This window comes from Symsagittifera roscoffensis, chromosome 4 (genome assembly GCF_963678635.1).
Source record: "Symsagittifera roscoffensis chromosome 4, txSymRosc1.1, whole genome shotgun sequence".
In the NCBI taxonomy this organism is placed as follows: Eukaryota; Metazoa; Xenacoelomorpha; order Acoela; family Convolutidae; genus Symsagittifera; species Symsagittifera roscoffensis.
In genome coordinates, this window is record NC_087065.1 from 67800230 (window position 1) to 67825723 (window position 25494).

At 35.6% G+C, this 25494-nt stretch overlaps 1 protein-coding gene across 1 annotated transcript; it reads right to left on the reverse strand.

Annotated features, from left to right (window-relative positions):
- Nucleotides 1-11112: 11112 nt before the first annotated feature.
- On the reverse strand, nucleotides 11113-25451 carry LOC134844086 (pre-mRNA-splicing factor SLU7-like). The gene is made up of 10 exons (XM_063860561.1): nucleotides 25128-25451; nucleotides 21421-21562; nucleotides 20855-21042; nucleotides 20337-20486; nucleotides 19911-20008; nucleotides 17031-17098; nucleotides 14114-14253; nucleotides 12428-12589; nucleotides 11779-12108; nucleotides 11113-11573 (listed from the first exon to the last, which is right to left on the reverse strand). Exons 1-10 carry the CDS (start codon nucleotides 25446-25448, stop codon nucleotides 11394-11396), a joined length of 1779 nt encoding a protein of 592 aa, XP_063716631.1. The 5' UTR covers nucleotides 25449-25451; the 3' UTR covers nucleotides 11113-11393.
- Between the last annotated feature and the right edge of the window lie 43 nt (nucleotides 25452-25494).

Here is a 25494-nt window from a genome sequence, read left to right on the forward strand (position 1 = left end):
ATTAAATACACGAGCAATTTTGTTGGTCTCTAAAACGTTACTAGACGCTAATTACATCACTATGGATTTAATGTGGCGTCTGGGGTTGAATTGATAAAAATGATGGACACGATCTTATGTGTTTAGCTAAATCTGCTACCGATGAAACCACTCTGTAAACCTCCTAATTTTTAGCTGCAGTTATCAAAATTAAGTTAATATAAAAAAAATTCACTCTGATTAATAAAGATCACCAAAACAAAGTCAATAAAAATTTTTCAAATACAGACAAAAATTTTTTCTTCCCCGCAACAAGACATTGTGCAAAGATAAGCTTTCTTTTTTAAAAATCACAAATTACTGCACCCGATAATTGTATCAAAAATTATAACATAGGCGCTACGCGCAATACACCGAAGGCATAGAAACTGAAGCAAAAACCAAACAACTTGAACAACTAATAATTGAAGAATAACAGTTCTAGAACAAAAAATCGTACTAATACATGTATACACCAAAATTTTGCTATATCGAGAAAGAGCCTGAAATAACAGTTCTAGAACTAAAAATCGTACTAACACATGTATAGGTTAAATTTTTGATATATCAACGAAGAACATAAAATAACACTTCTAGAACTAAAAATCGTACTAACACATGTATACACCAAAATTTTACTATATTGACAAAGGGCCTGAAATAACAGTTCGTGAGCTAAAAATCGTACGAACACATGTATACACCAAAATTTTGCTATATTGGCAAAGATCATGAAATAACAGTTCGAGAGCTAAAAATCGTACTAACACATGTATACGTCAAATTTTTGCTATATTGACAAAGATCATGGAATAACAGTTCGAGAACTAAAAATGGTACTAACACATGTATACAATAAAATTTTGATATATTGACAAAGATCATGAAATAACAGTTCGAGAACTAAAAATCGTAATAACACATGTATACACTAAAATTTTGATATATTGACATAGATCATAAAATAACAGTTCGAGAACTAAAAATGGTACTAACACATGTATACGCTCAAAACTAAACATAATTAAATAAATAGAAGAACAGATAATTAAATAAATAAAGATGAACAAATAAAGAAACAAACATACGCAATCACGTGACATAGCGCGATATAGTCCAGCCCACATGATAATTGATAACTGTGGACGTTATTTGTCGACACTTGACAAAAGACAACATTAAAAAAAAACCCGTTACACGATACCATAACACCTTGACTAAAGTCTTCGGTGTAATCAGTGTCTATCGCTGCTATATCTTATGTTTCCTATTCTCGTTCTCTCATTCTTTTCCTTTTTTTGTCTTCTTTTTACCGACTTTCGAAGAAAGTGACGGAATATATGCGCTCGGGGTGCTTTTTTCTCCAGACAATTTTTGACTTTTTAACTAGCAATTTTTGAAGGAGTTTTTAGAAATGATTCAAAAGGTATTGTTGTTCTGAGCTCGAATTAGAAAAAAGCATTTCGCTGATTTTTAGTTAGGTTATTTTTAGTTGAGTTATGGAGGTTTAAAGGCTGGCAATTTGGTCAATTTGCGACAATTAACGCGCCATATATTTCGTTTAACGCGTAAGTGGGGGGTTTAATCCGTATTGGATTGAGGCATGCTATTTGGTCTATTTAATACTTTGCTATATGCAAAATATATCAATTTGATTTTACATAGCGTATGGGGGTATGATTTTCAAAAAAAAAAAAACACATCAGAAAAATTGCGAAACTTTTTCATTGGTTTTTTGAAAATTTCATCGCATATTTCAGTTCAAATTACTTCATTGAAATTAAAACGCAGTCGGAATATTCAGGGTTTGGCCCTGATACGAGCAATCTTGATTTTCTTTCTATTCTCTCTCTCACACACTCTCTTTCGCGGCGCCGATCTATCTTCTAGGTTATCTGTTACAAATAAGTGATTAACTCCAAACAAGAGCAAGCATTGCAAAATGAGACGTCTGAAAATCTCCATTTGAAAAACAATGTAGTTTAAAGTTTCTGCTGATGGCAGATTTCAGCAAGATCTTTTTCCTACCAATATATTCAATATTGAATAAAGCAATTTCTGAGAATTAAAGTTGTTTAAAGCTAGGGATTCGCGCTCTGATTTTCCGAAGTTATTTACAATTTGATGAAAACCAATCTGTGACTTACCATTTATTTCCCAGCAGGCGGGCTCCGGTATCTGCTGTGATAATGAACGTGTCAAGTAGCATCGGAACAAAGCAGCCCAAGTTTATTGAAAGGGCTCGGGGCGAGCTAGATTAAAGAAGGAAGAACAAAGTGACATTAGTGGGTTGCTTGGCCTTTAATTTATAGCAGCATTTAAGCAAGCGGCGACTGACTTTTGATTAAAACCCGTCTAAAAAGAGATTTCAACGGTGCTAAGATTCTACTCAAATGTTTCAAGCTGAAAATGGACTGCTTGGTGTTGAAAAAATATATATTCTATGAATGCATAAAAACGCTGTCAAGAATCGATAAAAAAATCACCATTGGGAACTTTTTGTCTAGTACTCTCCAAAGAGCAGTTCTAAGAATTTCTCGAGGAAGGTGGATTTTCAAAATTAAGTTGAAAATTTTGTCGTCGTCTTTTTTTGATTTACGGGATCTCCAAAAGCACCGTAACAATCCTAATTTGACTAAACTTTTTTGCACACGCCGCAAATTTTTAAGAAAATAGGACAAAAAGGCAATTTTGAAGAGTTTTACAAAAATCTGACCAAAAAACTGCGTTTTTTGAGCGCGCGTTCCTTACAAATTAGCATATAATGGCGCCCAAGACGCCTGTAGATAAATTTTAGAGCCAGTTTTTCAAAAAAAAGATTTCGTAAAGAAGCCACCAAGGGGAACCCTTTTATTGATGAGGGGGTCGAATCCCTGGAAGTAAGAAAAAGGGATAAAAGGAGGCGCGTATTTTTGAAAAACTGATAATATACTCAATGGCTATACGTTCCTACATATAAAGAAAGTCGTGCGCAGATAGCGAAAGCTTTAATTCAAATTAATAAAAGGAACAGAGTTGATCATATACTAAGAAAAACGAGTATTTTTGTCTGATTGGATATTTTTCCTTTTGAAAAAGCCTAATTTGCATAATTGAGAGTTCTTATTTCAATTTTGTAGCGGCGAAGTGGATGTAAGCACCACTTGTACTAACATAAATATTGAAAAACAAAATCGGGAAATTTAAAATTTTAGACATTTTTCTATATTATAATTGTTTAAACGCGGTGAAGCTAAGCCGGCAGTTTGGCCAAACAATGAAGCCAAAAAGTGTCGCACAGCTTGCTAAACATATATCAAAAACATTTTACAAAAAACAGATACTCAATGCAAAAATTCAAAACAGTTAAGCAAACTGCAACTGCACTAACAAAAAAACTCTCCTTGTGTCAAGGCAAAGCCCTGAATGTCTTGTATGCCATTTAGCGTCCTGATGAAACCTTTTTAAAAGTAAAATCACAAAATAATTTTTCTGCCGTTTTTCTTGATTTCATCCCACATCCATTCGATAGGTAAAATAAAAATGATTTATTTTAAGTCTCTAAGTGTTTCAAATTTTTATAATCAAATTGAATGCTTCAACACAATTTGGAATGATTTGATAGGACGAAATAAATTGCGCTTTAGTTATTCCAAATTGCCAATTTTTGAACCCCAATAACTCTATAAAAGTATATTTCAAGTTCGATTCAGCTCAGGATGTCAATAGTTTTCAGATGAACAAAAAAAATTGAAAAGGGCTGATTAATTAGTTTAAACTGGTCTGAAAAAAAAACACTTAGAGCTCGAATATTCCGTCATATTCATCAAAAGTCGTCGGAACAACAAAAAACAATGTAAAAAAATGAACCATGAACTATGCAACGTAACAAAATTACTCGTACCAAGTAGAAGCTTTGATTGTTTTGACTGCCCACTGATGTCGGTCAACAAATTTTCTTCGAAAACTTTGTAATGGTTTGAAAAAAAAGAGATTTAATTTGAAATTTTTGTCTAAATTTTATCCCCCGCACGCTATCTTAAGAACAAAGTGAAAATTTTTGCGCCTAGTAAAGCATTATTAGGAGCAAATGGCTTGCGTCAGTTTGGTTTCAATTGATTGAAATTGCCGCTTTCGCTTTCTTAAGACAAAAAACATTACATTTCAAAAGTGCCAATTTTTATTTTTAGTGAAATTAGTTCCAAAGTGAATGCATGAAAATTTTACAAAAAGATCACAGGTAATAGAATTTAAAATCTTAGAAACTATTCAAAAAGTTTCTGTCAAAAATGCTTGTCAAAAAGTATAATATTATCTAAAAATTGCATAAAAGTCCTGTCACATTACCAGGCCAAACTGTGCACTGGATAGGCGCAAAATTTTGTGTCTGTATGTTCCTGGATTCCAAAAAATTATCATTAAACATGTTCCAAAAAGTAAGTGGATTCCACTTACAAAACTACCGTGGATTCCGCGTACATATGAGTGTAACGTAAATTTTGTCGGCCCATTTGTTGTGTCGCAGATTCCGCAACAAGCAATTTTAGCTAGTTTTTTTGGATTCCGCAACTGTAAGTGGAATCCGCAAAATGTAAGCGGAATTCGCAAATATAAGCGGATTCCACAAACTGTAGCAATGCGGAATTTAAACCAAGTACTTAACCATTGTCAGCGGAATCCATGAACAATTTTTAAAACATTGGTTAGCTAAATCAGTGGATGTCATCATTTAGTATTTTGGAAACACAACACCGAACAGTTTCAATATTTGGATTGAGTTGAGAGTGTATGGAAATACAACACACACCATATCGCCAAATTAGGTCGCATTTGGGATTGCGTCAACCCCAAATACTGATTTTGGAAGCAAAATGCCGAATAAATTCAGTAATTGTAGTCATTGGGTTGAGAGTGTATGGAAACACATTACACAGCCACACATCATAACGCCAAATTAGGTCAGTACTTAGGATTCCATCGATCCCAAATACTGGTCAGTTTTTGGCATCAATGGAATCCCAAAAACTGGAATAATACGGAATAAAAATGGAACAAATTCATTATTCGGGAAGATTAGAAACCCAAAGCATAGCAAATCGTCGAATTAGTTCAGTAATTGGGATTTCATCGATACCAAATACTGGTCAGTAATTGGGATTCCATTAATCCCAAACACTGATCTAGTAAATTCCTATTCTAGTGAAATCAAATCATGTAATTAAAAGATATAATTTTAAACGCTACAAAATTTACAAAAAAGCGGATTCCACTTACAATTTGCGGATTCCACTTACATTTTGCGGATTCCGCTTACAGTTGGGGATTCCACAACAGCTCAATTTAAATATGCACATCTCTTATTGTTTGTTTGTGGACTCCACAAACTGTTTTGGATTCCGCAAATACGGTTGCCGGTTCCGCAAATTCGTCTATTTTTGGAGCGATTTTGAGCGGAACAGTGTTTTAAGTATTTGTTTGCGGAATTCATAACAGCAAAGAAAATCAAAGATAAGTAGCAATGATGTGGATTCCGCGACAAATCTGATTTTGGCCTGTTGTGGAATTCGCGTACAATGCACAGAATGCACAGTTTGGTCTCGTAATGCACTTTATTTAAAAATTGGTAGAATAAAAGTTCGAAATTTCAAACTTTTCAACATTTAGTTGAACAACTACAAATATATTTTTGTTAATGCATATCCTCATAATAGCAATATAAATGGGGGTTTGGACAGAAAGCCCAATACTGTTCTTAAACAAAAACTTAGAGAATCAATTGGAAGTTCAAATGTTCATTGAGGTATTTTTTCAACCTCAAAATTGCAGAAAAATACAGAACACCGAGTGTTTTCATTAACTGATTTTTCTCGAGAATTTACGGTTTGAAGTTATCTAAAAAATGAGCAAAAAATGGCTGTGAACCAGTGAAAAAACTTACCAATGAGAAAAACTCAGAACCGGTCTGCAGTATTCTTATGAACTCTAAGCGTAGTGATTAGATGTTTTCAAATTGCTCAAAAATTAGTTGTTTTCAATTTGTTTTCAATCCGCATAGTCTGATTCATTATTTTGGTCGAGCAGTCCAAATAGTTATTTTTTTGAATTTCCCATGGGATTCTTTTAACGTACTTAATTGTTTTCCGATAAATTTTCCCGAAACAGCGCCGAATAAAGTTTCATATCTGGGACAATTATTAAAGAAGATTTCTAAGACCAGTAAAAGCTAGGTTAAAACACGCTTACAAGAAATTTCGAAAGTGAAAAGCAGAATTTGGTTGGTTGGATCTGTGGTCAGAGCTATAAAAATTATTATTAAGGTACTAAGACTTGCGTTGTTATGTATTTTTGAGCCCAAACTACCGTCTAGATGGTGGCAGTTCGACCAATTAAGTATTGTACAGTACCTCACAATCTTTTTCTTTGGAGATATCGTTGTCATACCGCTATGTCCTTAAGGTATGAACTGTTAATCCTTGAATCCGTATGGATAGATAATGTCGAGATTGAGAGAGAAGAAGTTAAAACAACTTGTTAATGTTAACTTTTATTTACGTTCTGAACCATAGTTCTCTTTAGACGCCGTTCTCGCCCTTATTATCAAGGTCAATCGACCAGTACACATTAATGTTATATAATATCGAAACATAAATGATATATAAATACATAAGAAGTTTTATATGGAGTTTTATCTATCCATGCCGGATGACATTCCCCCTCATCGGGAAAATGATGAAGTTTAATTGAGTTTTCAAGTCCCCGTGGGACTGTTTGGTCTGGGTATTCATTTCTCCCCTCTTGTTTTTTCGGTGTTGTTGTCGATGTTGTCATCTATTGTTCCGTGTTCTTCTTCATTATTCGGTTGTTCGTCTACTTGTCCTTGCTTTGTCTCTATGTCTTTTGTGTTAACGCAAAATATGTCGTCCTTTTCTATCGTTTCATTTTCTGCTTCCGCTGGTGAAGTTAGATCTATCACATTGTTTGTGGTGCTTGTTTTGTGTTTCGGACTAATAGCCTGTATAAATTGCACACAAGCTTTATATTCTGGAGTTGATTCGGACCATATTGATTTCCACACTTGAAACAATGTTTGGAATTTGTGTATCGTTGTTGTTGATATTGCTGACCCCTTGTGTTTTGTGATCCACGTGGATACGGTCGGCCGCGAAAATCGCCCCGACCTCGCTGATTGTTCTGGTTGTACTGTTGGTTTTGTCTGCCACGTGTTTTAACATAATGTATTGGTTCTTGTTTTGGGGGTCACTGTTTGACCTCCGATCGGATTTTTTTTCCATTGTACGACTGTGTTCTATTCCTGTTTCACGTCGAATTGCGTATTCGTTTGCCTCCTGTGGGGTACGTGTTTGTGCTAACAATTCCTCTGAAATTTTTTTCGTTGTTCATGTGAGCGGTAAACATATCCCTTACCCACTTTATTTCTCGGCCGCCGCAATCGGCCCGTGAAGCTAATTCCACTAGGTCAGCATGAAATTGTTCTAAACTTTCTTTTTTCTTTTGTTTTCGACAAATAAAATTATACCTCTCAAAAGCTATTATACGTGTCGTGACGATTAGATCCTCCAAAACAGCCATGAATTGTTGCGTAGAAACCGTGTGTAGCTATAAATTAGGTCGTTTTTGTTGTATTTGGCATTGTCCTTCAGCGCCGAGACACAAGAAAAGATAGCTGCGCACTTTTGCGTCCGCTTCATCCCATCTGAATAAATTACATAGAACTCCTTTTTCCCGCGCTTTTATCACGTAGTTTAACCAGCCCACTCTTTTTTCTTGATTGCGCACCTCGCGGTTTTTCCTTTGGGCTTCCATTTCACCGGTTATCTCGACCTCGTATATTGGTTCAGATGGCTCTACTAATTGTGGTCTTGTTCGTAAAAGATTTCGAATTTCGATGCCGTCTTTCGCGAGTACTGCCATTTCCAGTATTGCCGCCCATTTTGTCCACTCTAATTTCGGCCGATGCTCGCTCCCAAAATGGATTTATGTTGAGTGGGTTCTTCGAAAATCCTGATGGCTGCGCCATGTCATACCGCTATGTCCTTAAAGTATGAACTGTTAATCCTTGAATCCGTATGGATAGATAATGTCGAGCTTGAGAGAGAAGAAGTTAAAACAACTTGTTAATGTTAACGTTTGCTTACGTTCTGAACCATGGTTCTCTTTAGACGCTGCTCTCGTCCTTGTTATCAAGGTCAATCGACCAGTACACATTAATGTTATATAATATCAAAACATAAAAGATATATAGAAACATAAGAAGTTTTATATGGAGTTTTATCTATCCATGCCGGATGACAATCGTCTTAACTGTAAACGCACTAAATAGCAGCAGTCATCAGACTTTGACTGCTTTACAGCTGTGCTCAGGCATAAATGGCATCCAAAAAATATCTGGCTCTATTCGTAGTATCAAAAGTAAGCAGTTACAATATTTTGAGAAAACAAGAAAAAAACGTACCAAGTAACATCCTCGCCCTAAATAGCCGAAGTTTAGATCCTCTACCAAAGTTTTTAATCTGAATTGAAGTTTTCGATTCTGATTGGCTGAAAAATCCCTCCAAAATGAACTAAATTAACATACCAAACCCGTTCGGGTGGGGGTATGTTGACTTGGTCCGATATCGCGTTTGACGACAGAACTAAAACCAAATCCAATTAACAGGTACAAATATTTTTATACTTGCATGTGATACTTTTGATATTCGCATGTAGGAAATATTTAAAACGCCTGGAAGAGTTTTCTTTTCAGATTGTCTGGAAACATTAATATCAACGTAAATTTTCCCCAATTCTTTTCAAGAAAAGAATCCACCCCAGGGGCGGATCTCAGATTTTCTCGAGGGAGGATTTTCTTTTATTTTCGAAAATTTTGTCAACCTTTTTCTTACGTCGACCAAATTGATTTTCTGAGCTCTTCCATAGCATTAAAAAGACCTTGTTTTGGTCAAAATTTCTGCGCCGCAGGCAAATTTTTGAAAAAACGGGCCAAAAAAGGCGTTTTTAGGCACTTTTCGGAAAATTTTGACCAAAAAAATCGGGTTTTTTCCTGGCCCGCTCGTCTCTCAAAATTAGTATGATTTGGCTCCAAAGGTTTTAGAGTCAGTCAGCCAAAAATAGATATCTCAAAATAGTACAAAGGAGGACCTTTTGGGTCGGCAAGGGGTCGAATCCCTGAAGGGGTGCGTCCGCCCCCCCCCCCCCCGCACCCCCCCCACCTTAATCCGCTGGTAATCCACTCCCAACACTAATTGTCGCTATATTTGTACTGCCATAGTTTTTGACAGTTCTTCCAACTCTCAACTCTTGACTCAACTTGCAGTTATCTTCAATTACAAAACGGCAAACCGGAGCTCTAAACATTCATTCAAAAACAAAATTACTCATCACCAAGACAAGCAAAAAATTTGGCACGGCGCTCACAGAAACGGCAGAAAGGGAATCATAGGCAACAGGCAAAAGAAAAAGAGATAACTTAAACAAGCAAACTGAAAAGCCAGTAATTTACTTTATACGTTTCCAAAGAAAAACTTCATAGCATCAAGGATCTTCTATTTTTATTTGTTCTTATTATAAACTAGAGAAAACCGCATGAAGAGTATTTTAGCATTCCTCCGAAATTTTTTAAAATAAATAGGCCATTAATTCTTACACTAATTGTTCATTTATCGCTTGAGAGCGCAAAGCGTCTTCCATTATGCAACTGAGTTTTGAAAAGTCATCAAACGCCAAACTTTCAAAGTATAGTCAGTTGTAGCTATTCGGAGGGGAACTTATGCAGGGGAGCTTTCCAAAACCCTTCTATTCATTGAAAGGATAGGTTTCGAGAAAACGAAAAAAATAATAATCAAAAATATGGGTCAATTTTGGGTCAAAATATGGGTCAATTATGGGTACACAGGAAAGTAGGCAGTCTTTCAATTGATGCCCCGTTTTCGCAAATCAGTGGAAAATATTTAAAAAAAAAACTTAAAATTTTTGCAGGACAAGAAATTTTTCCAAGCAAAACGAAAATTTAACAAACCAATTGGTAAACATCGCCAATCGAAGATTGGAAGAGTAATGAACGCAGGTAAACATAAATCAAACACTGACTTTGTTAAAAAAAATTATCAACTTTCGAATTCCAAAAAAATAGATGCCCTTTAAGCTCTTTGAATTTCTAGAACGATTCATGATTGCCGCTTTTTTGATAACAGTAACCCAACTTGAGAAAACTGGATCAACAGGTAAAATTTTTATTCCGCTTGAAACCTAAAAATTAAACTCCACTTTCAAAACTAGAAATCGTTAGCGAATTTTTGCGTCATTTGCACGTTCGTATTTGGAGAATGCTATTTTGGCCACTTTCAGCAGGTTAAATTCAATTGAACTCAAAAAGTGCATATCTACGTAGTACTCAATATTTTAAGACTTTTCTGAAAAAAGAAACAGCAAGACCTATATAAGAGTCTTCACTACGTTCTTTTCTCTTAAACATACAACTAACTTGAAACATGCGGAGGGGAGTGTTAAACTTGTTCACCTTGAAACGACCCAAAAGTAGGGTCATTAAGCCGATAAACAATAGGCCAAAAGTTGGTTACAGCTAAGCCAACAGATAAGCAGACAAACAATTGGCCGTTTATTTTATTTGAAACATAATATGTCCTGGTCAGATTCAAACTCCGGACCTTTGCCGTCCGAAGTATATTCGTCACCGCCAGGCTAAGTTGACCGAGAACGCTAAAACATTTGATTAAATTATGAAACAAGTAACATCTTGAGAGGAGTCCTGTGGACAACGTTATTCACTGGAAAAAAGTCTACCACCTGATTGCAAAACCTGTGCTTATCGCAAGGGCAAACACACCCGAATTTAAAAGTTTACCCATTTTCAATAAGCGGAACAACAATGATTTTGACTCAAAAATACAGTTCATGATTCAATCTCTTCGCCATACGAGCTACCAGACACCAAGTGCTCGGAACAAATTCATAAATAGTACGCTATTCGATTGATCAAAACCGTCTACTTTAATACATCGGACCAAGAAGCTAGCATTGTAATAAAACTAAACTAAACTTCGCTCTTATTCAATGAAAAAAAGTCCTTTTTCCGACTAAAAAAAACAAAGCATGCTATCTAGAAGCGTAGGCAGCTTTGCGTTAAATTCTATATTACTACGTTAACAATAATTCAATCAATTTTCAAAAAGAATAGGGAGGTTCCATTTCTAGTTTTCCATCGAACTGGTTTACACGCCAACTCTCGGCTAATTATCACTCTCGGCTACGGGCATATCGCCTCTCGTAGTAAGAACTCTTTTCCAGGAGAATTGTAACAAGTCAAAGTTTAAACGACGTCGGCAGCTCTGAAGCCCAGTCTGTTTTTTTGAGTTTTTTCACTGGTCCAGGAACTGTGCCATTGGGTCGTTAGTGCGCATCGACTTCATTCTGTAGGCTTCCATCTCTATCTCTGTTGGCACGGCTGTCTCTTGCATACTGTTGTATTTTCTTTTTCGCTCGTCAATCTGAAGAACCTTCTCCGCTTCCCGCTGCTTTTCTTCCTCTTTCTTCAGAGCCTGAAATAATCGCGACGGTAACATTTGTTTCTATTTTGAAATATAAAACCGCTACGAAGGACTACATACAAACATTATTTTATTTACTTAGTGTGATCTCCGTGAACTTCATATTCTAAAAAACCATGGAAGTACCCTTTCCTTATGATTGCCGATTTAGTGCAGATTTGAACTTAAAACTCAATTGAATACTAGAGTTAAATACCTCTTCTAAAGTCATTTCCTCCTTTTCTCGTTTCTGTTTCTTGGCTTCTTTTTCCTCTTCTCCCTCCTCGTCACTATCTTTACTTCTATCCTTCGATTTACTCTTCTTAGACTTCTTCTTTTTACTTTTCCTCTCTTTTTCTTTTCTTTCTTCGTCGTCTTCTCCTTCCAAGTGGTCTCTCTTGGTCTTTTTGGGTTGTGATGTGAGCGTGGTTGTGAACTGGATGGGGGGCAGTTTGCCTGACTCTCCGATGCAGTAGGAGTTGCGGATGAAGGAATGACAACAAGAGTAGCCCCACTGGTGCTCACGCCAATACGATCCCCACACACTCTGCCCAAAACAAACCAAAATACACTCTCAGTTTCATTTTTTAATACACTCTCAGTCTATTCCACCAACGGATTTAGGGGAGGGGGGGGTGCCCTCATTTCCTCAATGATTCGACCCCCAACCGACACACCTGCGGAAATTTTTTTCAAATTAGGGTCTTTACAGTGATTAATGAGAGCTCAGAAAATCAATTTGGTTGGAACAAAATTTTCTAGGCAAAAACAAAAAACTGGTAGCACGAAACCGAACTATTAAATCCAAAAATATGAAATCTGCTTGTGGTGATGGAAAAGAGCCTATGAATTGAATGAATGCTTACAGTGTGGTTGTTGATGTATACATCTTCTGGGTATATGGACTTGGGAATTGTTGCCTCCTTGCCTCTGATCAGAGACCCATCCTGCGCGTACTCTGTGTAGGTCTCAGTCTGAGCCAGAAGGAGACTCTTCGGCACTGGCTCCAAGTGCTCCTTTCCTCCGTACTAAACACATCATCCAGCATAATCCTTCCTTATTCACTTCACACTATTTCTTTTTCATGGAATACAATAAACTCAACTGAATGAAGAAGCACGCTTTTGTTATTACTTTTTTAATTACCCCGGGTCCTACTTAATGCAGGACCAACCATGGGGGAGGGGATATCTCATCCATTTCGCCGTAACCCGTCCCACCTTGAGGAGGCGGATGACATTGGGACCCTCCAACCATAACCGAAATGGGATTCGAACGCACGATCCTCGTTATGCATGCCCCAATCGGCCACGGCTGATCAAGTTATTACTAATAGATATATCAGAAGCCTGCATTCTTTTGAGTCTTCGGATATTTCGAAAGTGACTCCATTTGACATTAATTACTTTATGTCATCCCATTTTAAAAATTTTCTATTAGATCCAACATTGCCAAATAAAGGTCATTTGAAAGCTAATAGTAACATGTTTCATAGAAAAAAAGCATGCTGCACAGGTGCTACTCCAAGAATTTTAAAAAATTGAGAATGCCGCTAATGGAACTTAAGAAACATAGCCAACAGACAGTTGGAAAGTCAATGAACTGACTTGTTTTTTGAAAAAAAAAATACTGCAAGTTGGTCTTAAGCTCTTTGAATTTAAACAACTTATCATTTGCACTTAGATAAAATTCAGGCAATTTGAGAAAACTGGAGAGTTAGGTAAAGTTATTATTCCAGTGGGAAATCTAAAAATTATATTTCGTTTTCTAAACTAGAAATGGATCATGTTTTTTCGCGCAATTTTCCTTTCGGAATTGGAGTGCGAATTTTGCCAACCTTCAAGCAAATGAACTTGAATTGAACTCAAAAAGTTAGGATACACCTAAGATCATTCATAAATGCATTATTATATAAGAATGCAGTTTCTGTAGTTATAAGAGGTCATTTGAAAAACTTTTCCTGAAAAAGACTTTTCCTGAGAAAAACATAGCCAATCGCAGATTGGAAAAAAGTAATGAACGCAAGAAAGCATCAAAAACATTGAGTTTGTTAAATAAACCTCAACTTTCGAATTTCAAAAAAAAACAATTCATGATTGGCGTTTTTTATAACATTAACCCAACTTCAGAAAACTGGATCAACAGGAAAAGTTGTTATTCCGCTAGAAATCTAAAAATTAAATTTCACTTTCAAAACTAGACATCGTTCACGTTTTTTTTTCGCAAAACCATTGCAATCTATATAAGAGTCTATCAATACATCAAATATCTTTTAAAAAACAGTTAAATCTATCTTAATGCACATCAAATTAAATTTTGAGGGTAACATTTTTTGATGCATTTTAAATTTTTCCTTAACCTTTGTTTGAACTTTTTATTCATTATGATCGGAACATTATGTGCTACTTGCTCAGCAACTGGCTATCCTTGTGTTATTTGTTGACAATAGCGCAAAAATTCTGCTACTGACACTTCAAGACCCTAAGACAAACATGTTCTGATGCATTTTACTTTGCTGAAAATCGCGTAAAATATACAAAACAAAAAGGGACCTTTTCGAGTATTTTGCTGCTCTGTGTATCCTCCAACTGTCCTTTCTTCTCCTCCACGTGTTTTTTCATGAACTCCAGCTTTGTGGGCTCACTTTGCAGGTGCAGCTCAGTCCCCTTCTCACTAGACTCCCACGCGAACACTAGTCACACAGTAACTCATATCATCTTTCAATTCATTTAGAGCTACAAAAAGTTATATTTGCAAAATTTAGACAAACAAATTTAAGTAATTAAAAAGAGCAATGTATCAGTTTTGACTTACAATTTCGTACTAATTTTGGCAGAGCTTCTTATAATGTCTTGTTTTAAAACCTTCAATTTAATTGTTTATTTAAGGGGCACTTAGCATAGTGGTAAGGCGTTCACTTTAGAATCGTCAGATCGTGTAATCGATCCCATGCCATGGCAATGATAGTGTGTGAGCTCTCACTTGACCTCTAGCTTCAGGTCTACCACAACCTGACCAAATTTGGCTGCAAAATTGGTACCACGTGAAAGTTCTAGACGCACAAAAACGGCCTTGAGTCGCAAAAAAGAGCTTCGCTCAACAAAATAACACAGTCTGGAATGTGGGGAGATAATACAAATGGACTATCCTCGACAGGAATGTTAAAGGCCTACTGATAGATCCACTGCGATTCGCAGAAACTACAATTATAATTATTTGTTAACCGCTTCGAGTTTTTTTTCAACTTCTAGTTGTTTCACAGGCGTGCTCCTACATCGGATTTAAATCAAGGTCAAACCTGACTGAATTTGAACCATTCTGATAACTTGCAAGGTCGACCATCAGTCTTGATTTCATTACGACTTGATAAATTTTAATTCAAAGCAATGGTCGAGGGCATGTACGGTTAAAGAGGGAAGGAGAAGAACAACAGCGAAGATGGATGATTGGTTTCAGGTTTCCTGAAGTTCGTTTGTACTACTTTATTTAGCTTGAACCCCTAAAGGTCACCCCTAAATTAATTTGAATGCATTCATCATAGAAAGTGAACTCCGTATCAATCATACTAAAGGTCACTTTTGGAGCATAAGCAATGCTTCAAATCCGATGATTAATTTGAAACTCAGACGATAGTTCTAATTCGCTCATCGTCCATTTTTGTTCACACATTTAACACACAATGTATTGTTATTTTCCTAATAATTTGCCTTCTCTAGCATTGCTGGCCTTGAGATTTTGAGCCCACTAATTTGGTTCAGATTTTCGTAAAATTATTTTGATAAAAAGGCTCTAGCGTGAACAAGAAGGTTCATAAAAAAGCGAGTAATTGGCGCGCTTATTCATTGTCTCTTTTAGAATAGAAAAAAATTAAAACAAGTTTTGTTTTCATTATTTTTCATCTGATGTGAACCCAATTTGATACCATGAACCTCGTAACAACACCTTCTCCTACATATAATGAGAATTACAGAGAGGCTTCGCAAACACTAGCCAGAACACGACAAAAAGCAGCTCTATAAAGAACAATAAGAAAAAGTAGAAATAAGCCTCCAGTTAGTAAAAACTCGGCTACGTCTAGGATTCGATCTGCAACCCAGAGATTATGAGACACACACCAACCACTCAGCCACGAACACTTTATAAATCCCAAACACTAGCCACAAATGAGGCCGCGAACAGATGCTATGAAATTTCCAATGCTACAGATCGTGATTACATCAAAAGTGCCACCAAATAAGTGAACCTTTTTAATGAACTCTTTTAATTGCGAGTTAAGTTAGAAAAAAAGAAGGTTCGTACTAATACGCTAACGCTCGCAAGTGTAATTAGAATACTGTTATATGCAACAAATAGCTTTTTTGGTTCATTTGACAAAATAAACCAGCATCAACTGTGTTTATTTATTAATTACCAGATGTCGAAGCATATGGTATTATTATACTGTCAATGCCGCCGGCTGCTTTAAAAAGTACCCCAAAAGCAGCACTTTCACATAGGCAAAAGTAACACCAAAAGTAGCACTTATTTGCGACTTATGTTGAAAAAAAAGTCGCATCGTACTATCACCTGCGCTCCGTTTGGTTAAATACAGAGTGGAGCTTAATTCAGCGGCACTAAACTTGATAAAATACAACAATGACCCGTCAAAAGCCACGCTACAGTCCCAAAGATAACCTAGAGAGCCCACGAGCAGATTCGAGGAAGAGTAGAGCCATTTATGGATCTACAGGTGAGTCGATTTTTTAAAATAAGGACCATAATGCTTCGTAGACCTGTAATAGATTGAATTACATGGCAACAATTTTCTTTGTTTGTGCTTATTTTAACTCAAACTGATTTCACTTCAAAACTTTTTGTTTAGAACATAGTGAAGAAGGACGATTCAATTCAACAAAATTAGTGGATAAGGACTCCTCGGATGATAAAGCAAAAACGAAGGAGCGAAGTTTGGACGTGAATCTTAGGCGTCATTTGCCGCTTAAAGCGTTTTGCTGATTGCAGTACCAATTTTTCCGATAGAAGGAAAAGGAAAACTGGTAAAAACGACCAAAAAGAAAAAATCAAAGAAAGCGACGAAGAATCTCAAAATTCACATCAGTGAAGTTGAAGACAGACTCTAGTAGCAGCTCATTAAAGCTCTTGAAACCACGACGCTGTTCCATCAACAGGCATGGAAAACAAATAAGAAAATTGAAGAGGCCGGAAAGCAGTTGAGGATAAACCGACAAGAAACAGCGAAAAACACGAGTTGTGTAGTTGTTTTCGTAACATTTTTTAGTTTTTCTGAAAGATTATTTTAAAGATTTATTACCCTACCATCACTATTAGCTCTCTTAGCATTCTCTACGTAGAAAATGGTAGTCCTTTAGGAGAACCTACGATGTCTCTGCTGTAAACAGACTCAATTAAAGTGAGATGTTACATGCAAAACTAGCTTCATTTTTAAGAACTTAGAGCTCTTCTACTCACATTGTGTGCTGGCTATGTTGGATGCATCACCCGAGTACCTCACAAAGTTGTCTCCCGCATACGGCACACTGAAACAATGCAAAACCAGTTGAAATATCAGATTCCGGTATTATCAATTACACGGCCGAAAATTACCAGTAGGTTAAATAACCTATCATGGTAATTAAATGCCTTTCACATTTGCTTTCGTAAGAGTATTTAAAGTTTTAAATGAAATAAATGGCAAGACCGCAAAATCATCAAAAATTTCAGCTCTCTTAATCAATAACAATAAATTATCTGACCCTGTTCTAATATCTAACGCTTTTAATGATTATTTCGCTTCGGTAGGAACCAAGTTAGCAAGCAAAATTGACCACGTGGGGCCAGTGATTAAAATAGAAGACGTAAGCCAATCTATGTATCTCTTTAATAGTACAATTTGTGAGATAATTGATGTGATAGAGCGTCTGAAGCCCACGCATACTTGTGGCATCGATGAAATTAGTAACCTTTTTTTAGTTAAAAGCAGGTATGTGTTAGCACCTTATTTAACATACTTAACTAATCTCTTATTTTGCTCCGGTATGTTTCCTCAAAGCCTCAAGAATGCTCGGGTTTTACCTCTTCATAAAGCTGATAGCAGAATAATTATGAGCAATTACCGTCCAATATCACTTTTAAGTAGCTGCAGCAAAGTTATTGAAAAAATCATGCACTCTCGATTTTACAACAATCTTGAAAAGTTCGAATTACTGTATCATCATCAGTTTGGGTTCAGGGAGAAGTTTGCCACAGTTGATGCATTAGCTGAATTGACTGAAAGATTAAGACTAGGTGTTGATAAAAACATTAAATGTAGCTTCTTCATTGATTTAAAAAAGGCATTTGATACGCTGGACCATAAAATTCTTTTGAGGAAACTAGAATGCTATGGAGTACGTGGAAATTGCTACAAATGGTTCGAAAGCTATCTATCCAATAGGTATCAATGTGTACATGTAAACAACTGTTCATCTGATTGGTTACAAGTAAACACGGGAATACCGCAAGGCTCTGTTTTAGGCCCTCTCTTATTTCTTGTTTATATCAACGACATACAGCACGCAGTTTGCAATTCAAATGTGTTTCTATTTGCAGATGATACAAACATATCATGTCAAACATCTATCTATGAAGAATACCAGTTAGATTTGACCAAAATTTCTTCCTGGCTTAGTTCAAATAAATTAACCTTAAACTCAGATAAAACTACTTTAATTAATTTTACTGAGGATAGAAGTGCTTCCAATCTTTCTTTTGATATACTTGATTTTACTTTTCAACCGAAACCTTTTTGCAAATACCTAGGTGTCATTGTAGATGATAAGCTTAAATTTTTTCACCATATACAGAATGTTCAATCAAAACTAGGTCGTCACTGTGGTGTAATATCAAAAATGAGACATTATGTACCAAGATCCATCCTACTGAAATACTACACGTCGAATATCAAGCCAATAATACAATATGGCTTGCTCGTCTACGGCGGCACGAGTTTTTCTTTTTTAAACCCAATTTTGAATATGCAACGAAAAATTGTTCGCATGATCTGCTTCAAAAGGAAATTTGATACCATTACTAAATTCTTTTCTGATAATAAAATACTAACAGTTCATGAGCTATATGTGTACGATTTGATGAAGTTTTGTTTACGATCACTAAATCAAAAACATCCAACTTGTTTTCTCAATTCTTTGTTTACTTAAAAAAATTTTGCCTATAATACGCGAATTTCAGAAGGTCGATCATTTGTTCCACCATTCTGTAAGAATAAGGTAAAATCATGTTCTTTGACTAATAGGGGTTCAAAGTTATAGATTCAGAGTATAAATAAGCTCTTACCTAAAAATATTGGATTGATCTCAAAAAATGAAGAATACAGTTTCCTCCATAAGTTTAAAGATAATTTCATTTGTGGCAATTACGAGTTGGTGCAAAACATATTTCTTTCAATTTTTTTATTTTTAAAAAATTGTACCCGCTGGCTAAATGCTATCAAACAACCATTCTAGGGTTGCGATTCTATGCTGAAAATATGACCCTCCAAATCCTTGTAGTTTTCGAGAAATCGCATTTTTTAGAAAATAAAAAAAAAATGAAAAAACTTAGATTTTTTTTTCATATGTTTTCTCATATTCTTAGTTCGTCAGCTGGGGCCGAAATGACAGGACTAGATGTAATAAGTATTCCTTAATGAGGGCTTAATTTTAGGGAAAAATAAATTTTTTCCCCACAATCCTATTTTTATTCGAATATAAATTTATCTTTATTACTTAGTTGCAATCCTAATTTGTTCAACGGGTAGACGTCAAGTAGGCACATACTGCGCCTTTTGTCTATCCCCTCCATTTTGTTGATTTAATAATTTAAATAAATTGATGCTTGTATTATCAACTATATGGAAAAATAAATTCTTCTTCTTCTTCTAGTTAGTTTCAGCAACCAGTCAAATTCAAGCATTGATCTACAAATTTCAAAATACGGAAGGAGCACGTTTGATAAAAAAAAACACCTTTGATTCTTGAATCAGCAAAAAAAAGTTCAAAACTTTTGTAAAATTAGATTGAGATAATCAATTTTGAACGAAGATTTTTGTCAATTTCATTACAAAAACAAAAACAGCTAATCAGTGAAAAGCAGGACACCGAAAATTTCTCTCGATGATCAAAGTGCGCTATAAAAATTGGTTAACTTAGGACTTCGACAACTGAGTATTCACAATTGATAGTAAATGACTAAGTATAAGAAAAATGTTGTTCAGCCTACCTCAACAATATTTTAACTTCCTATTATTTTTTTCTTAAACAACTACAAAACTGAATTGAAGCCCTCGAAATTAGAAGTGGTCATAATACTAACTCTGTGACATCTTTGCCCTGGATTGCGAATGGGTTCTCCCTCATTGACCTGGCCTTCGGGTCATAGTAGGCAGAGTTAGGGTCCAGGTTGTACAGATACTAAAACACAAAAGACTCATCATCCATCATCTAGCAAGCAACAGTTCAATTTCAAGATTCTTCAATAATATCACTCGGATCAATTAACTTCATAGGAAAGATTGAAATTAACAATTTTCAAGTAACTTCATAAAAAAAATTGTGAAAATATACTAAGAAAAATTAACTTTGCTTTGATGGAGAGGAAAACTGAAATCATAATTGTTTTATATGTCCGGATGTTTTTTGATATTATGACAAACTACTGACAGGAGCAGGTTTTCAAGGCCACTGACGACTTTTCAAATAAAGAGAAAGATTTGTCAAATTAATCACTCGGATCGCTCACCTTAGCTGTGTCCTCTCGAATGCGGAGGTTTCGCACAGTCATTCTCTGTTTGGAGTCCCACTTGGTCCCTGTCATGATGTCCTGGTCGTCCTTCACTTTGAACTCATCCTCGTCGTCGTCACTCCCCGCCCCTCCCTCCGGTACAGCCACCTATTATAACACAGCATCTCTTCAACTATTCCACCCTTTGGAACCTAGGAACGAAGTGCCACCCCTTTAAACAAATAACTCAAGGGTTAAGCATATGTAAATTTTGTACCTTGTAACGATTCGTTGATTTTCAATTTTTTCTCAAGAATACGGAAAAACGAAGGCAACTGTCAAATGAATGTTGCACCATTAGTAAAGAAAAAATCTATACAATCAAAGATAGTCAAACCAGTTTCTTTTTTTGCTGACATCATTTTGAACTTGATGTCCTATGGTACCTCCAATTATTTTTCAGTGGCTATGTTCCAGGTTGCGCACATTCGGCACAAGTGTTTCAGAAAGAGGCACCCAAACTCAATCAGACTTACTTCTGGCTTTTTGGGAGTGGGCGTGGCTGACTCGCTTTCTTCTATCTCCTTCTCCAGTCGCTCTGACTTCAACTTCGCCTTGGCCAGTTCCAGCTTGTCGTAGTCTGAGATGACCTCGTGGTACCGGGAAGTGTCGTAGCCGACCCATCTGTCCCGCTTGCCCTCGAAACTCTTCTCCTTGTTGGGAACTGCCAAACACATCATGGCATGCACACGTTTAGGAGTAACTGCTTCATGCTTAGTTTTTAATTAATACTGGGGGAGGGGTTCTTAGCAAAAGTGACTAAAACCATAAATCAAGGGTAATAGGCCCACGTGAAAGAAAAAACCTAAGAGCCTATTTAGAGCCATGAACCATTGAAATCGAAAAAAAAACTCGCAAACGCCAGCCAAGAATAACGATAGTTTTTGATTTTCCAGAGAGTTAAGTTTTTCCATTTGGCTGCAATAATCTTGAGCGAAAGCGCCAAACTATCGTCAGTTTCTCATTTTCGTTGTTTTTATCTTAGTTCCTTTTTTGCAGCACACCCATATAGATACCATGTATGTATTACTGTACTGTTCACCTATGTATTCGTCGTTTCCGAAGCCTTGGCCTGTGAATCTGGCACCTATCTTCCGTGGTCTTTCCAGACAGTCCTTCCTCTTATGAGTCATAGACCCACAGTTTTCACACGCCCCCTTGCGGAATTTGGTTATCACTTTATCCTAAAAAGAACGAAAGACACTGATTAGATTTGATGGAAAAAAACAGACAACAATCCAGGGCAAATTATCAAAACAATTATTAAACAACAGCAGTAAACAGCTAATAATCTGTGAAATCAAAAAAACTCAGCAGCAGAAAAAAAAGTATGTATATAAATACAAAACCATCACAAACAAAGTATAGCTAAAGGGATCAACAGTAAAAAAATGATTATACACAGAGGCGAAGCTGCGCTTCGCAAACACTTGAGAGAACACGACTAAAAAGCAGCTCTAGCAGGTGATATAAAAAAAACGGAAATAAGCCTCGAAATAGTAAAAACTCTACCCTAAGGCAATCAAGAGATTTTGAGTTTATCAAGCATAATAACCGACAAACACTAGTCACGATAAAATTGCCAATGCTCTTCAGCAAAAGTGGCACCAAATACAAATAGACTCAATTTTGCAAGTAATAATTTAGAAAATAACAAACTGAAGTCATCCACACTAACTTTGCATGTAATAAATCGCAAAGCATTAAGCCACATTATGTATAACTTATCCATTTCAAAAAGTTGCGAGATATATTGAATAAGAAAATTTCTGAAATTGAGTTTTCATTAATGTTATGATGTTTGAAACAAATCACTTTTTTTCGGTTCATTTGATGAACTTAAAATGCATCAACTGTGTTAACTTATTACTATTCGAATGACAAAGCACATGCCATGAAAAAGCTGTAAAGGTGCCCAAAAAGAGGCACCAATATTTTTTGTAACTTTTTTGCTTCGCAAGTGTAAAGAAGGTCATTGAAATTTGAGTTTTTACATTCAAATAGTAGAGAATGAGAGAAATGCAGTGAATGGTAAAAAAAATTGTCATAACTTTGAGCAAACATAACTTTAAAAGGTTATTATTTGTTCTTTCATTGTGCTTGCTAATTGAACACTGGCCAATAGTTCACAAGATTAATCGTTTGTACTCGAAAGAGGCTAGAAAACAAATAAACAAAAAAACGAATGCTGAAAAAATTGATTTGAAGAATTGCGCTGAAACTCACTCACTCAATTGTCTGCAATCACAACCGTAAAACACAGGCGATACAATGCAAGCATAGCATTGAAAGCCAGCTAACAGAAAATGAGAAGGAAACAACAAAGTCGAAAAAAACGATTAAAAACAATTTTTTTTTGAAATAAATCAAAAAATCAACTTCAGAAAAACAGTCCAGAAACAACTACCAGCATTTAAAAAGCTTTTCTTATTATCCGATTGGCCACTAAGTCTACAAAACGTGGGTAAACCACACGTTTTGTAGACTTAGCCCATTAAGTCAAAATAAGCCCATTAAGTCAAATTTAGTCAAAATAGCCCATTAAGCCAAAATAAAAAAAACGCTAAAAAAGAAATGTTAATATAAAAAAAATCGAGCGACGAAAAAACATCCCACTTTTATATCACAACCGACTTGAATTATTTTTAAGCAGCTCAAAAATAAAACTGCATCAAGTAAACCGGATAAAATTTTATAGCATAAAAAATTCAGAGGAAACTTTTCAAAGTCACGAACAGTAAGAGTTACAAGAGAAAAACATAGCCAGCAGGCAGTTGGAAAAGTCATGAACACAACAAAATAAAGAAAAATACTCGTTTTTTTTTTAAAATTCAACGTTCGAACTTCAGAGAAAAAAATGGCTTTAAAGCTCTTTGAATTTACAGAACAATTTATGATTGACACTTTTTTTGATAAGAAAACTGGATCAATAGGTAAACTTTTAATTCCATTAGAAAATTTAAAAAATAATACCGATTTTCGATACAAGAAGTTGATCACCTTTTCCGTTACTTTATACTTTTGCTGTTCGATAGTGGAGTTTGCTTCCTTTCAATAAAGGAAAAGAAGTGAACTTCAAAAAATAAAAAGTCAAACTGCGAAAAATCAAATTTCTCGTGAAAAACGAACAAACAGACATTTTTCCTGAAAAACAAACAAACAAAACACTGAGACCTATGTAAAAGTATTCACTACAGCTATGACTTTTAACCAACAACACTTAAAGCAACAAAAAATTCTTATGGCAGACATAAGCAGACAAACAATAAACAACCCATGCACTTTCCCGGAAAAAGGTCATTTTCATACATACTAAAAACAGCAAAGTCCAGCGAAATTCGCAAGCAAAAACTTAGAGCACAAAAGCAATAGCATTAACTCCAGACCAAAGGGAAGATGGACTGGTTGTTAAGGTTCTATATAAGGAGGTTCAATATGTTAAAGATTTGTAAAAAAAAAAATTGCTTACGAGAAAAAATTGTGGTTACCGATTACAGGCCACTTACTCTCACTCACACGTGTAATAAAAAATCACAGCGCTCAAGAATTAGTAACGTGGATTTCGAACAATTCAACCATTGAAGAGGGAGCTAGAAAAACGGGATGGATTATTTATTTCAAAGTTCATTTTTGCTTTATATATAATATATATCTATATATCTACATATCTACATATCTATACATATATTTGTGGGGTTGATTTCGAAAATTCATTGTCAGAGTCGGCAAAAAATCTTGGCAAAAACTGCAAATACAGCTAAAATAGGATCTACGAATGCTATATAAGGATGATATACGCGATTCGGCCACTAAACCGACGTAGCTCAGAGTGGAGACAACCATGAAGCCGGACAATTATCAGAAAAAAACGTTTATGTTGCATTGACCAGTAATTAGAAGCTTTAGTAGCCACATACGGTAATTTAATTTGAATTTCAAGAAATTGAGCATGTCAGCAGCACAATTGATTCAAGTGATTGTGTTAAACTGGTTGTTAAGCTGAAAAAGTCATCTTCAAATTTGATAATACTTTTTTATAGAGTTAATTGGTGGAAAACAGATGTTCCCTAGTGCAAGACAATTGGTCTCCCACATGTAACCAGCACTTTATTCGTTCACTAACTATTAATTTCAGATTCACTTACTCAGATTTTCAAATCAGCAGTTTATAAAAAAAATTATTGGAGCTGTCCAAATTACGTCAGCTACAAAAATAATGTTTGAACCTACTTATGTCTCCAAAAATCTTCAAAACAAACCAGAATTGAAATCACAAAAATGGAAAAATGAGCACCAAATTTATACTCACTATTCTCACGCACTGGCAGTTTTATCTTGAGAAAACGAAACATGGTTGAAAACGTTTGAAATTAAAGCATTGAATTTTATTGTTTTCTCTATGATATTATTGACGGTTTTCTACAGCATACTGACAAAAACTGACATTTCGATTGGTCAGGAGTACGCCTGGATGTGAATTCTGTGAAGTCTTGATACGAATAAACTTGCGGACGAATGAAAATACTTCTAAATAAAAAAATTTCGATTAAAAGTCAAATTAATTACTTTTTCAAATTAACCTCGGAAACCAATATAAAACTACAACTTAGTTTAAAATTTTGAACAAAAATTGTTTTCACATTTAATATATCAGAAACATATTAAAGTGAGAACACTTATTGAATCCAGAACCAACATATCAGCGATCGGTACATTCGGAAGCTGATTGTGACACATTTGCTTGCTTACCTTAATTATACCTTTACGCACAAACTCTTCATTGATATCAACAAAGTTCTTCTGTTTCTCTTCATGTGGTTTTTGATGTTTCAAGGTGGGCTTGTCAATTCCCAGATACCATGGCGCTTTCACTATAAACTGAGGAATGTGTGGGTTAATATCACGACCTTCTTCGTCTACTTCGGCCGGCGCTGTTCCCGCCTTTCTAGCCTCATCTAATTCCTTTTCCCGCTTCACTTCTTGTTTTGTTTTTCTCTTGAACTCCTCGGATTTAATTTTATCTTTGTCCAGTTTACGTGCCGCAGATTCATCGTCATCTGAATAAGTCATACAAACTCTGAAACGGTCAATCAATTTGAACTCGAACTTGAACCGT

What these genes read in the sequence shown, in the direction of transcription:
- LOC134844086 (XM_063860561.1), bottom strand. Translation starts at nt 25,448, where the DNA reads ATGACTTATTCAGATGACGATGAATCTGCGGCACGTAAACTGGACAAA. An exon ending in CAACATAGCCAGCACACAAT is followed by an intron (nt 14,254 to 17,030) that starts GTGAGTAGAAGA and finishes CTGTGTGACTAG; the next exon opens with TGTTCGCGTGGGAGTCTAGT. An exon ending in AGGAAATGACTTTAGAAGAG is followed by an intron (nt 11,574 to 11,778) that starts GTATTTAACTCT and finishes CGATTATTTCAG; the next exon opens with GCTCTGAAGAAAGAGGAAGA.